The 13,002-nt window shown below is 49.0% G+C and overlaps 1 protein-coding gene across 6 annotated transcripts in view; it reads left to right on the forward strand.

Annotated features, from left to right (window-relative positions):
- Positions 1–12,500, forward strand: part of Traf3ip1 (TRAF3 interacting protein 1) — a 43,445-nt gene extending 30,945 nt beyond the window's left edge. For all 6 annotated transcript variants that reach the window (XM_059277924.1, XM_059277926.1, XM_059277923.1 and 3 more), the window contains 2 exons: positions 9,534–9,757; positions 12,166–12,500. In XM_059277924.1, the coding sequence (XP_059133907.1) occupies positions 9,534–9,757; positions 12,166–12,331 (390 nt within the window). In that variant the 3' untranslated portion in view covers positions 12,332–12,500. The remainder of the gene's footprint in view (positions 1–9,533; positions 9,758–12,165) is intronic.
- Positions 12,501–13,002: the final 502 nt, after the last annotated feature.

The raw sequence follows: 13,002 nt of genomic DNA on the forward strand, positions 1-13,002 counted from the left end.
TCTTACTGTGAGTTCTGTGTGTGTGTCTCCTAGGAGCTTTCTTCCTAATGTGTTTTTCCTTTTTCAACTGTTATGATGTAGATCCTGCCTGCCCTCAGCCTCCAGCAAGGCCAGAGGCAAACACGTGAAAGCTCCCCCAAAGTCACATTAGTAAGAGGATGGAACACTAAAATACCTTGAGTGAGTTTTGGTGGCTGTGGTGATTTGAATGAGAATGTCCCTGTCGGCTCTGACATTTGAACACTTGGTCCTCGGTTGATGGCACTGTTTGGGGGGCTGAGGAGGCATGGGCTCGTTGGAGGGAGTGTGTCACTGGAGGCGGCTCTGGTAGTTTAAAGACTTCGATCACTGCTCGTTTGCTCTTTCTGCTTGGTGGTTAAAGTGCGAGCTCTCAGCTCCTCCTCCTGCTGCCCTGCCTTCACAATACCCTTGTGGACTCTAACCCTGGACCTTTGAGTGCAAATCAGTTACCCTTCCTTCCAGAAGTTTGATCAGTGTTCTGTCACAGCAATGGAGAGGAACCAATATGGTTTATGGAACCCTTTCCTTCTCGAGAGCTTTGGAGTTTTGAACTGGCTGGTATGGCTGCCTCCCACCATCCCTCTTCCCCTTTGATGACTTTTTGTTATTGTGCTTTCCCGGATATAATGTGTGTGTGTGTATATATATATATATATACACACACAATTATATACAATATATATATATATTCTATAATACAATATATATATTATATAATGTCTGTCTATATTGCGTGCTTGATATACATTTTGGGATCAAGCCTGTGTCTCCTTCTGCAAATATTTTTGTAGTTTGTTATCTGTCTTTGTTCTTTTATTCTAAAGAAGTTCTATTTTTCATTTTTTAAAATTGTTTTAAAAAATCCTCTGTTGCGGTACAGACTTAAGCTCTTTTCCACACTGAGCATGCTGTGTCGTATATCAGTTCTACTTGCTGTAAGGTAGCCGTGTTATTCTTGGTCGTACCTGAAGCCATCTGCTTCACCCTGGGGCATCTGGTCAGTCCAGACTTAGTACTGTGTGTGGAGATCCGGTTCCCTGGCCTGCTCCGAGCCAGCTGGTGGCAACCATCCTGCACACTTGGGTGTGCTTCTGGGCACCATTGTGTTCCTCCTTGCCTTATTCCAGCTGCTCTCCTCCCCCTCCCCCATTCTCCATGTTGTCTCTGCCACTACTGAGTCTTGGGGCTGGGTCATGCAGCCCTGGCAGTGAGGTTACCTTCATCTGGTTCCTTGGAAAGTCTGGTAATCTTGCCAGGTGTGAGTCACATGCATTTGGCCCCAGCACTCAGGAGGCAGAGGCAGGTGGATCTCTGTCAGTTTAAGGCCAGTTTGGTCCACAGAGTGAGTTCCAGGACAGCCAGGGCTACACAGTGAGACCTTGTGTTAAACAAACCAACAAACACTGAGCAAAGGTCTGGTAATTTAGATTCAAATTGTATTAGTCTCGTTCATTTGTTTGTTCATTTAGACAGGGTCTTGCCGTGTAACTCAGACTGGCCTTAAACTCATGATTCTCCTGCCTCAGCCTCTGCCGGGATCACTGCTCTTGCCTGCCTCTGTTTACTTGTACTCACTCGTTATGTTGATGTTGGTATTTGTGTATTGTTGTGTCTGTCTGTCCCTGTACCTGACTGAAGAGATACAGTACCACAAATGCAGTTGGAGCACCCCAGGGCCATCAGCGAGCCCACTCTCAGTCCTCAGACATAGCGTCTCTGCCTGAATTTAGTGCTTCTCAGTCTCCTGTGTGCTGGTACAGGTTTCAGATGTGCATTCTAAGCAATGAGTAATAGCTCTCCATTGAAAAATGCCATATAAATGTACCATAATTTGTATCTCCCCACAGCTTGCTTTATACTCTCAACATTGTATTTTACACATTCCAGGGCTGGGATGTGGTTCAGTGGTAAAGCACTTGCTTAACATGTTGACGGGTCTGGGCTTTAGCCTTAGCATGCCAGAAAAGAAAAGAAAAAAGGGTTTGTGTTTATACGTCTAGTTCATGTACTTTGTAGTACTTCATAGCATTCCTGCAAGCCGTACTCTGCCAGCATGTGTCTTTGCTCCTGTGTCGTTGTGTTATTTATTGCCTGTTTGTTTGTTTGTTTGGAGACACTGTCTCGCTCTGTGACCCTAGTTGGCTAGAACTTGCTATGTAGACCAGGCTAACTTCAAACCTGTACCACTGTGCCCGGCTCTGCACTTTTCTCTTTGCTGTGAGCATCTCTGTGGACTTGTGTGTCTCTGCATGTTGCTGAGGGTACATTTGTCAGGTGACGTCACTGCCTCTTTCAGCAGAGCCCCTGGGAAAGCTTCCCTCTTCTCCTTGCTGCCTACACCTCTTCTTCAGCACTGTGACTCCATTCCAGGCCGTGACCTGCCACCCTCCCCACTTGGCCTCCATGTCCTTCTCAAGGCCCCCGCCTCCTATTGCCGCTCTGCCCGTGTTTGCCCCTTGTCATGATCTGTCCAGGTCGCCACTGTGTCCCTTGCTAGTCCCTTTTCTTACTGTTTCCTGAGCATTGAAATTTCAATCTTTTCATCCTTTTTATTCTCTCAAAACTTCGTTATTTATTGAGTGAATTTCTTTAATAGTTGTAAGCATTTTTATATTTCTTCTTAATTTTGAAATAACTATAACCTCAGTGTGGCCAGGAGATTTTTGATATGTCAAATTCTGGAGGCAAAATTTCCAGCTGGCGATGGCCTAGATGCCCCTGGTTCACCCTTCTATGTGCCTAACTTCAGCCTGGATTAAGATGGCTCCCCCATCTCAAGCCCCCAGCCTGCATTCCAGCATTCAAGAAAAGATGAAGGAGAAGCCATGCCTTCCATGTTTAGCATACTTACTGGAAGTTGGGTCGCCACTTACATTGTTCATAACTGTCACAAAGGACACCATAGAGTAGACTAGTTTGGCCTGTGTGGTTTAACTAACTACAGTCATATTCCATCACCCTCAGTGAGAGCTTGGGCACAGTTCTTAGGCCGAAGTCTTGGCAGGTGTAGGGTCAGGGGAGGGAGCTGCCTAGCTGGGCTGAGGTGGTCTCCCATGTGTGGGCATTTATGACAGGAAGCTTTGCACAAGGGAAATGAGAAATGAGGTTCTCCAGCTGTTTCCTCCATGACATTTCCTGGGGAGCTGTTTATTTCATCCGTGTTTTCCAGGCTGTTCTGAAGTAGGGCTATCTGTCCATAGTTGCAGGTCTCCTCTGCATAGCTGGGCTGGCTTCATCCTCCATGATGGGATTTGCACATGCCTGGACCCTGGAGCCTCCTGCTGCAGTTGGGCAAATCCTCTGTTGCTCTGTCAGTAACACCTTCCTTTTTCCTTTGGATAGCCTTGAAGATTTAGTTTTCTAGTGATTAGATAGCAACTCATCATTTATTTATTTAGTTAGTTAGTTAGTAAACTAAGGGCTGGAAAGACGGCTCAGTGGTTAAAAGGCCTTGCTGTGTAAACCCGAGGACCGGAGTTTGAATCCCACACAAACTTGTAGCCCTAGCCTGCAGGAGGTGGAGACAGGAGGCTCACTGGGGCTTGCTGGCTGTCAGCTAACAAAAAAACCCCATGAGCCTGGCTAAGGAGGAGACCTTATCTCCAAAGGAGCAAAGTGGAAAGTGATAGAGGAGGCCATCTGACACCTTCCCAGGCCTCCGAGTGTGCACAGGCATGTGCACCTGGACACATACATGCATGTTCATCACATACACAAAATCAGATCAATACACTTTAAAGGGTAAACAGATAAGAGAGTGTACATGCCTTTGAATGAAGAATAAAGTGTGTGCGCGAGTGTGTGTGTGTGTGTGTTTGTGTTTGGTGGGTGGGGGACGTGGAGGCCAAAGGTCAACATGGGGTGTTCTCAGTTGCTCTCCGCCTTATTTTTTGAGACAGAGTCTCTCACTGAACCTGGAACTCACTGACTCTGCTAGACTGGGTTGCCAGCAAGTCCCAGGAGCCCTCCTGGCTCCACCTCCCCAGCATTGGTAGTACAGGCCTGTGCCGCCCTGGGTGCTGGGGATTGAACTCAGCACCTCATATTCCTGCAGTGAACACTTTACCAACTGACTAAATCCACTTCCCAGCCCTGTCCTGACACTTTGAACTCTTTCAATGTCAAACTCATGTTGCTTATTAAAAGCTCTCTTACTTTTAATATCTATGTACTGGGTATGATTTTTCCTGATGTATGGGTTCCCAGGTGGCTGTTTCTTACCTTTCAAGCAAAAGTTTCTAGAAATTCTTTATCAACAATTCGTACTATAGCAGTCACTTCTTAGGAGTTGATGAGTCTTTCTTGTTAGCTAATTTGTGAGTTGATTTTTTTTTTTTAATCAACATTTCACAATGCATGCAAAAGTGTGTCTGCTCTCTGTCCTTCTTGGGTACAGGGTTCTAGGCACCTTGAAGGTTTCAGAGGCAAATGGACATCTCACTCAGCTCCATCACGGTGCCGTCTCCTGACAACAGACTCTTGTTCCCCCTCCTCCCTCCCCTTCATCTAAGTGTTCCAGTAAGTGGTTCTGGCCCAGATGCAGGAATCAGGTGTGCTGTTTGTCTGGTGGCACTTCTCTTTGGAGGGGACATTTTTTTCGATGCTAAGGAAATACAGATTTCTAATCTGGGCTTCCCTCCAGGCTGTCTTTGAAGTTCATTGGAAAGAAAGAGATTTCTTGCTGTGCTAATGGGCTTGAACAACATGTTATAGAATAAATACATGGATCATATTTACTGTATTTTGTATTTATTTATGGTATTAAATGCCTTATGCATTTTCCCAGTCACATGCTTGCTTCTCAAGAGGTTATACGCTAGTATTAACTAGCTCCCGCTGGCATTTTCTCCTTACTTTAAGTTAGTTCATGAGAACTTTTTGAAAAACAATCAGAGATTCAGTTTTACACTGTCCCCTCCACTCTAGAAGTCACCACTTTCTAAAGCTGAAGGGTGAAGGCACTGTGCCGAGGTTTGGGCAGTCGCAGGGCTTCTTCGAAAGCCTTTGACTGTTTCTCCCCCACGGTCTCCAGTCCTTTCTTACCTGCTGCCTCCTGGCTCCTCTTCATTTTGGGTTGCTCTGTCAGATGTCAGTGCTGTGTGTTTTCCGTCCTGGTCAGAGTAGCTACTGGAACATTTGTTTTGTGGGTTTTGCTCTCTCTGGGTTAAAGTCTCTGATTTTGCTTTCTCACCTCCTGCCCCTGTGAATCAGGTCCTGTTGGTGTGCAGTGGGGACTGGGTGTGTGTCACCTGTAGCCTGCCTATATTTATTGTCCTCCTGAAAGAAAAATGTAGCAGCTGTCAAGGAAATGTGGGTGACTGTCACAGAGAAGCGTGTAAGGCAGGGCGTGGTAGTGCACTCCTGCAATCCCCGGAGCTGGAGGCCAGCTGGGTTACAGGAGACATGGTTTCAAAAGACTGGGGAGAAAAGAATTTCTTAGGAAATGTAAAAACCTGTTGTATCTTCAAATGCCTCTTAATGAACCAAGTAACCTTCCCGTGTTATATTTTAGTTAAGGTAAATAGTCTGCAGTGAGTGCTGTTTAACTGAGTCCCCTGGGGAGGGATTTTGGTTTCTTACTTGGTGATTCGAGTTGCGCCTCGATTCTTACTGGCCGCCAGGTGGCGTGACGTCATCAGCCGTGTGCCAGCTCTCAGGTGCTGTTCTAGAGAATGCCCTTCTGATGCTCAGTTCCAGACAGAGTGTTTTTGTTTTGACTTCTCGTTTACCTGTGGTTCTTGTATTGTTTGAATTGACTCCTTAGGGACATTGTTTCCATTGACATTCTGTGAGAGAGGCAACGGGAACATACTCAGTGCTGTTTCCTCAATGATCTTAATAGCAGTAATAATAATAATAATTATTATTATTATAGCTAGGATTGGTTTCCTTCAGGAAAGCTTAAGGAAGAGGTCTGTTAGTTTGGGGAATTGGGGTTCGTTTTTTAAGGACGTAAGGTAATAGCTTTTTGTCCTTAAGTCTATCTGTGGTTGTGCACAGAACATGATCACAGTGTCTTGTGGCCTGTGTGTTCTCACCTCATCAGCGTTGTCCTCACAGAGAATGGGCCTCAAAAATGCATGTGCAAGGTTCAGGTGAGCACAGGTGATCCCTGTTGAGTCTGAGGCCTAGAAAGCTGAGATGGTTCTGGTTGAAAATGATTCTGACATTGTTTCAAATCACAAATCGCAGTAGTTACAAACAAGGTTGTGGTGGGCAGGGGTGGTGGAGTGGATGGTCCTGTGTCTCAGTGGTAGCCGTGCACGGCTGGCCGGGAAGATCCGATTCCTGAAACAGGATCCTGGAGTGTGAGACTGATCTGTGGTTTCAACGATGCAACGAAAGACGTCTACTTAAGAAGTTATGACTGAAACACTCTCCTAAGCTGTGTTTGCTGGTGCAGCCCTGTCGTTCTGGCACTCAGGAGGTGGAGAAAGAAGGATCACAAGTTCAAGGTTGTCCTTGGCTACATAGCAAGTTTGAGGCCAGTTGAGACCTCATCTCAAAACAAACCAAAACATGGACCAACCAGCCAAAGCCAGACATGTGCTTCACACCTCAGCCCCTGCCTTCTCCTCGCATTTCCGGACAGTTGTCACTGACCCTTCACACCCCAGCCCCTGCCTTCCCACCTCACGACTGGACGGTTGTCACTGACCCTTCACACCCCAGCCCCTGCCTTCCCACCACATGACCAGACGGTTGTCACTAACCCTTCACACCCCAGCCCCTGCCTTCCCACCGCATGACCAGGCAGTTGTCACTGACCCTTCACACCCCAGCCCCTGCCTTCCCCTCGCATCATGACCGGACGGTTGTCACTGACCCTTCACACCCCAGCCCCTGCCTTCCCCTCACATCATGACTGGACGGTTGTCACTGACCCTTCACACCCCAGCCCCTGCCTTCCCCTCACATCATGACCGGACGGTTGTCACTGACCCTTCACACCCCAGCCCCTGCCTTCCCCTCGCATTTCTGGATGATTGCCACTGACCCTTTAGGCTGCTTCCCTTTCCTGAAGTCTGAGCCAAGTGGCTTTTCAACTTTGATGTAATTAGCTTTCTTGACGCTCACATCCCTTCCCTGGCTCTTCCTGGTCAGGATCAAACCAAAGTCCTCATTGTATTGGCTGTCTCGCACCCGTGACACTCCTGCCTGCTCTCCAGCCCCCAGCCTTCTCTGGGCACCAGCAGCCTGCCAGTGTGTTCCTTCCCAGAGACCCTGCCCCCATTCCCCCTCCATCTGTACCCTGCCTCGGGGAGATCTGCTCCTGCCCGCTGCACAGGGCCCTGCATCTCGGTATTGTGCCATGTTTGGCACCCTGCTTTCTACTAGATAGCAGTGGTGCTCTGAGTGTGTATGGCTATTCCAGGCTCAGCCTCTACAGCGGCAGACAGAGGCCTACTGATTTACATGTAATACAGTTCATTTCCCTTTCAGTCATTAGTCCTTAGCGTTTTAGTTTAGAGTTTTCTGTAATCCCCCTCCCTCCCTCCCTCCCTCCCTCCGTGTGTGTGTGTGTGTGTGTGTGTGTGTGTGTGTGTGTGTGTGTGTGTGTCCATCTATGCAAGTGCATGTAGAAGATGGAGAACAACCTCAGGTATCATGTTCTTCAGCCACTATCCACCTTAAAAAAGGTTTTTTTGTTTGTTTGTTTCTTTGTCCCCCATCCCCGTCCCCATCCCCCCGAGCTGAGGACTGAACCCAAGGCCTTGTGCTTGCTAGGCAAGCACTCTACACTGAGCTAAATCCCCACCCCCAAGTTTTTTTTTTTAATGTATATGAAGTTTTGCCTTTATATATGTCTGGCTACCATGTGTGTGCCTAGTACCCACAGAAGCCAGAAGAGGGGATTGGACCCCCTAGAATCTGTAATCTATATATTACAGATATTGCGAGCTGCCGTGTGGGTGCTGGGAGTCACACCTGGGTCCCTGAAAGAGCAACCAGTGCTTCTAACCACAGAGCCATCTGTCTGTCCAGTCTGCTTCTCTTTTGAGACAAGTTGTCTCACTCACCTAGTAACCAGCAAGCCCCACCTGCCTGTCTCCACGTCTCACTCTAGGATTACAAGTGCGCACCGCCGTGCCTGGCTTTCCCATCTCTCTTACCAAAAGCGTTTTGTTTTGAGGCGCCTGTGGATCCCTCTGAGCTGTGGGAGGCACTGGAGATGTGCTCTGAAGCCTTCCTAGCTTGCCTATGCTGTTTCCCTCACACCCAAGTTACCGATACTAGCATAGTCAAGGTCCAGAATGTTCCTGTCACCAGATCCTTCTCAGCGCCCTTTTATAACTTAACCTCTTCTCTCTCCCAGCTGTTGCTTCTGGCCATCACTAGTGGGCCTCCACTTCATAATTCTGTCTTTTCAAGCTTGCGTATATAAGTGGACTCAGTTTATAGCCAAGCAGGGTTTTTTCATTTGGCATAATTTTCCAAGAGTTGTTCAGGTGATCTTGTGTGTGTGTTTTTTGCTACCTAGTCTTCCATGGTGTGGATATACCACAGTTTATGTAACATATCTGGGCTATTTCTAGCTTGTGACTACTTTTTGTTTGTTTTTTCCTTTATTTCTGTTTTTATTGAGACAGAGCTCAAGCTAACTAGCTATGTAGGCGAGGATAATCTTGAACTTCTGGTCCTCCCAGTTCTACCTTCCATATGCCACCATGTCCAGCCTGTAACTAGTTTGAATAAAATGTCAACATTTCTGTATAGATCTTTGTGTGAATGTAAGTTGTAATTTTTTCTGAGTAAATGCTTGGATGTTCCTTTGCTGGATTTTATGTGTATTAGTCACTTTTCTGTCATTGGGACAGAATACCCGAGGAAAACAACTTCAAGGGAGAAAGTTGTGTTCTGGCTTAGTCGGCTCCATTGCTCTGGGTGTCATGGAGACGGAGTGTCATGGCGGAGAGGGTGTACTGACAGCAAAGTACAGCTGCTCACCTGTGCAGCCGAGGGGCAGAGGGACCGGAGAGGTCAGCAGCAAGATGCACCCCAGAGGCAGCTCCCAGTGACGGCTTCTTTTTCCCAAAAGTCCCATCATAACGCCCAAGCTTTCAGCAGACATTTTTAGAATCAAACTGCAGACTGGGATAGTCTTTAAAGACACCCCAAACTGCCTAACCAGCGGTTACCAGAGACCAGTCTCTTCTGCCTGATACCGAGCATTGCTGCCTAAATGAGCTTACTGCTGCCATGTCACCTTCAGGGAAATGTCTCTGTCTCTTGTCCCTCTTCAGATTTCTTGCCTACTTGCTGCCACTGCGTTTTGTGAGTTCTCTCTGTAGTTTACTGACTGTACATGTCTATTGTGCAAAGCATGATTTACAAATGTTTCCTCTCACCTGATTGTCTTTCCAGCTTCTTGAGGACTGCAGCGTGAATATTTTAATTTCTGATAAGTTCAGTTCATCAGGTTTTCCTTTTGTGGGACCCACTTGGGGTGCTGCCTCTGACTTGCCGAGCTCACCCTAAAGACTTTCTCTTCCTACTTCCCATAACTGAAGGAGCGATCCCTCGTCTTTGAGTCAGCGTGGAAGAAGGAGAAGGACATCGTTTCGAAAGAGATAGAGAAGCTCCGTGTGTCCATCCAGACCCTGTGTAAGAGTGCACTTCCCCTGGGAAAGATCATGGACTACATCCAGGAGGACGTCGACGCCATGCAGAACGAGCTGCAGCTGTGGCACAGCGAGAACAGGCAGCATGCCGAGGCCCTGAGCAAGGAGCAGAGGTGGGACTGCAGATGGGGGGGGAGGGGAGCGGCAGATGGGGGGAGGGGGGCGGCAGATGGGGAGGGGAGGGGGGCGGCAGATGGGGAGGGGAGGGGGGCGGCAGATGGGGAGGGGAGGGGGGCTGCAGATGGGGGGGAGTGGGGGCTGCAGATGGGGGGGAGGGGGGCTGCAGATGGGAGGGGAGTGGGGGCTGCAGATGGGAGGGGAGTGGGGGCTGCAGATGGGGAGGGGAGTGGGGCTGCAGATGGGGAGGGGAGGGGGGCTGCAGATGGGGGGGAGGGGGCGGCAGATGGGGGGAGGGGGGCGGCAGATGGGGAGGGGAGTGGGGGCTGCAGATGGGGAGGGGAGGGGGGCTGCAGATGGGGAGGGGAGGGGGGCTGCAGATGGGGGGGAGGGGGGCGGCAGATGGGGGGGAGGGGGGCGGCAGATGGGGGGGAGGGGGGCGGCAGATGGGAGGGGAGGGGGGGCTGCAGATGGGGAGGGGAGGGGGGGCTGCAGATGGGGAGGGGAGGGGGGCGGCAGATGGGGAGGGGAGGGGGGCGGCAGATGGGGGGGAGGGGGGCGGCAGATGGGGAGGGGAGTGGGGGCGGCAGATGGGGAGGGGAGTGGGGGCGGCAGATGGGGAGGGGAGTGGGGGCGGCAGATGGGAGGGGAGTGGGGGCTGCAGATGGGAGGGGAGTGGGGGCTGCAGATGGGAGGGGAGTGGGGGCTGCAGATGGGAGGGGAGTGGGGGCTGCAGATGGGAGGGGAGTGGGGGCTGCAGATGGGGAGGGGAGTGGGGGCTGCAGATGGGGAGGGGAGTGGGGGCTGCAGATGGGGAGGGGAGGGGGATCTGAATGAGATACCGATGAACTCATTCAAAATTGTAACTAAAAGAAATAGAATAGCCACTGAAAAGAGAGCTTTATTTAGAGAGGTGTTTTATTTAGAGATTTATTTAGAAAGGTACCCTGTGTTTGTAATCAGTAAATCTAGAATCATGTGACTATTAACATGTGGACTCTTTTTCTTCAGAAGATATGATTTGACTGAACGATACATCTGTAAGTCCATGTTACAGAAAAGCTGAGTTACAGTTGGTTCTACCCTCCCTCCTGCACTCCCTCCCTCCCTCCCGTTTTTTTATTTTTTGAGACAAGGTCTCAGTGTAGCATGGATGGCCTGGAGTTCACTATGTAGACCAGGCTGGCCTTGAACTCACAGAGATCACCGGCCTTCTGAGCACTGTGATTAAAGATGTGTACCACCACACCAAACTGAAATTACACTCTCTTTTCTTTTTTCATTTTTTTAAAAATTAATTTCATAATAGAATTACATCACTTTTCCTGTTTCCCTTCTTCCACCCCCTCCTAGGTATCCCTCCAACTCCTCTGATGCCCCCACTCTCAAATGGATAGCCTTTCTTTTTTGATGATATATACATGTCTGTATGGACACAAATACATAAATACACCTGCTAAGTCTGCTTTTGTTGTGTGCATATGGTTTTAGGACTGACTGCTTTGTATTGGACCACCAATATGGGGCTTCTTTCTTACTGTTATGTTTAGTCCCATAAGTTTTTAAATATGCAACATGATGGAATCTAGAAAAATCACCGAGAACATTAGTGCTGGTTGCAGCATGTAATGGTTATCACTTCATAGTTTTGGACATAAGATGTTGGGAAGTGTCAGTCCAAAGAGCCTCCCTTATGAAACCTGACCCTGCTCTATTGCCGCAAAGGGTGGGACTTGGCTCTTTGTGTTGTATTGACTTTCTATTTATAGGCTTTAAAAGCCTGAAGGGAAGGTTGCATTTAACTCCAGCATTCTGAGGGATATTCTGTGCCTCTTCCAGTGCTCTGCCCAGCAGTGAAGAGATCACCTGTCCCTGCTGAACAAGTGGCACACTGGCAGAAGGAGTCCCTCTAAGCCCTGTGAGCCTTATCCAGAGGAGAGGTGTCTCTTGGCTGCTCCAGGCTGACTCCAGTGTCTGTGGGGACTTGGTAGCCCACTTCCCTGTTGCCCCTTGGTCTTTTTTGTGTATATATATACTTTAAGGACATCAAGCCTTTCTCTGAGGGAATATTAGTTCTTTTCATTTTACTTTTTAAGGGAAATCTCACATGGGCTAGGGAAATAGCTTGTGGTAGAATGCCTGCCTAGCATGTGTGAAGCCCCGGGTTCTCTGCCTGGTTCTGTGGGAAGTAAACAGGCAATTCGCATTCTCAGGCTTGGTTGCACTGGGGCCTGCCTGCCGGCTGCGAGTAGTGTCTGTCCTGCCATTCTTAGGGGCCTGGCACTTAACCCTTTTCTTGGGGTGAAGCCAGCCAGCCCTTTGCTGGTGCTGGCTTTTGGACTGGAGGGAGAGACACAGTCCAAACCCTCAGGACACTAATGAGCCTCTGCTTGTCTCCCACCAGCATCACAGACAGTGCGGTGGAGCCCCTGAAGGCCGAGCTAGCTGAGCTGGAGCAGCAGATCAAAGACCAGCAGGACAAGATCTGTGCTGTGAAGGCCAACATCCTGAAGAATGAGGAGAAGATCCAGAAAATGGTGCATAGCATCAACCTGACATCACGAAGGTGAACGGCCAGTCCTGCAGAGATGGAGCCGTCTTCCTCGTGGTGGGAGAAGAGGCGGGAAAGCGCCACTCTGAGCCCCAGTCTGCTGAGGAAATGGACCGCAGGTGGCTGGACCCAGCTGAATTCAGCTTTCGGTTTAGGCACTAAACTTATTAAAAGGCCGTGTTTTCTTACCTCCTTCCAGCTGCGGTACTTGCTACTTTGGTCTTCAGCTCGCCTTGTGGGAGGGCTTCTTTCTTTGTTTTCTGCTGCAGCCAGTTTAATCCTGTCCCTGAATTTTCTAGCGGTAAGTTGTATCATCCTTCTGGGGAAACGGCGGGTCTTTATTTCTGCTTCTGAGTCTTCCAGAAGGACTTCCTGCCAGCACCCAGTAAAGGGTGACTGTATCCTTTTTAGTGGATACTTTACAAATAGAACAAGGCCGGAAAGGATTACATTGCGTTTCCATTTCTACCTGAAAGGGGTCATGAATGTCATGAAATGCCTGTGACCTTGTAAGGAAGGTGTCTGTCCCCTGGGCAGGGAGGGTTGTTGCCCTCTTATTATTGCACGTGCTTCTTTCTGCAGTCCCCTCCTGGCCCTGCTGTTTGCATTTCTAGCCCATGAAGTTCATATGCTGAAAAAGGAGGATCCAGTCTGGCGTTACTAAGTCTGGCATTGTCTGATGGGAAACTG

This window comes from Peromyscus eremicus, chromosome 13 (assembly GCF_949786415.1).
Source record: "Peromyscus eremicus chromosome 13, PerEre_H2_v1, whole genome shotgun sequence".
Classification (NCBI taxonomy): domain Eukaryota; kingdom Metazoa; phylum Chordata; class Mammalia; order Rodentia; family Cricetidae; genus Peromyscus; species Peromyscus eremicus.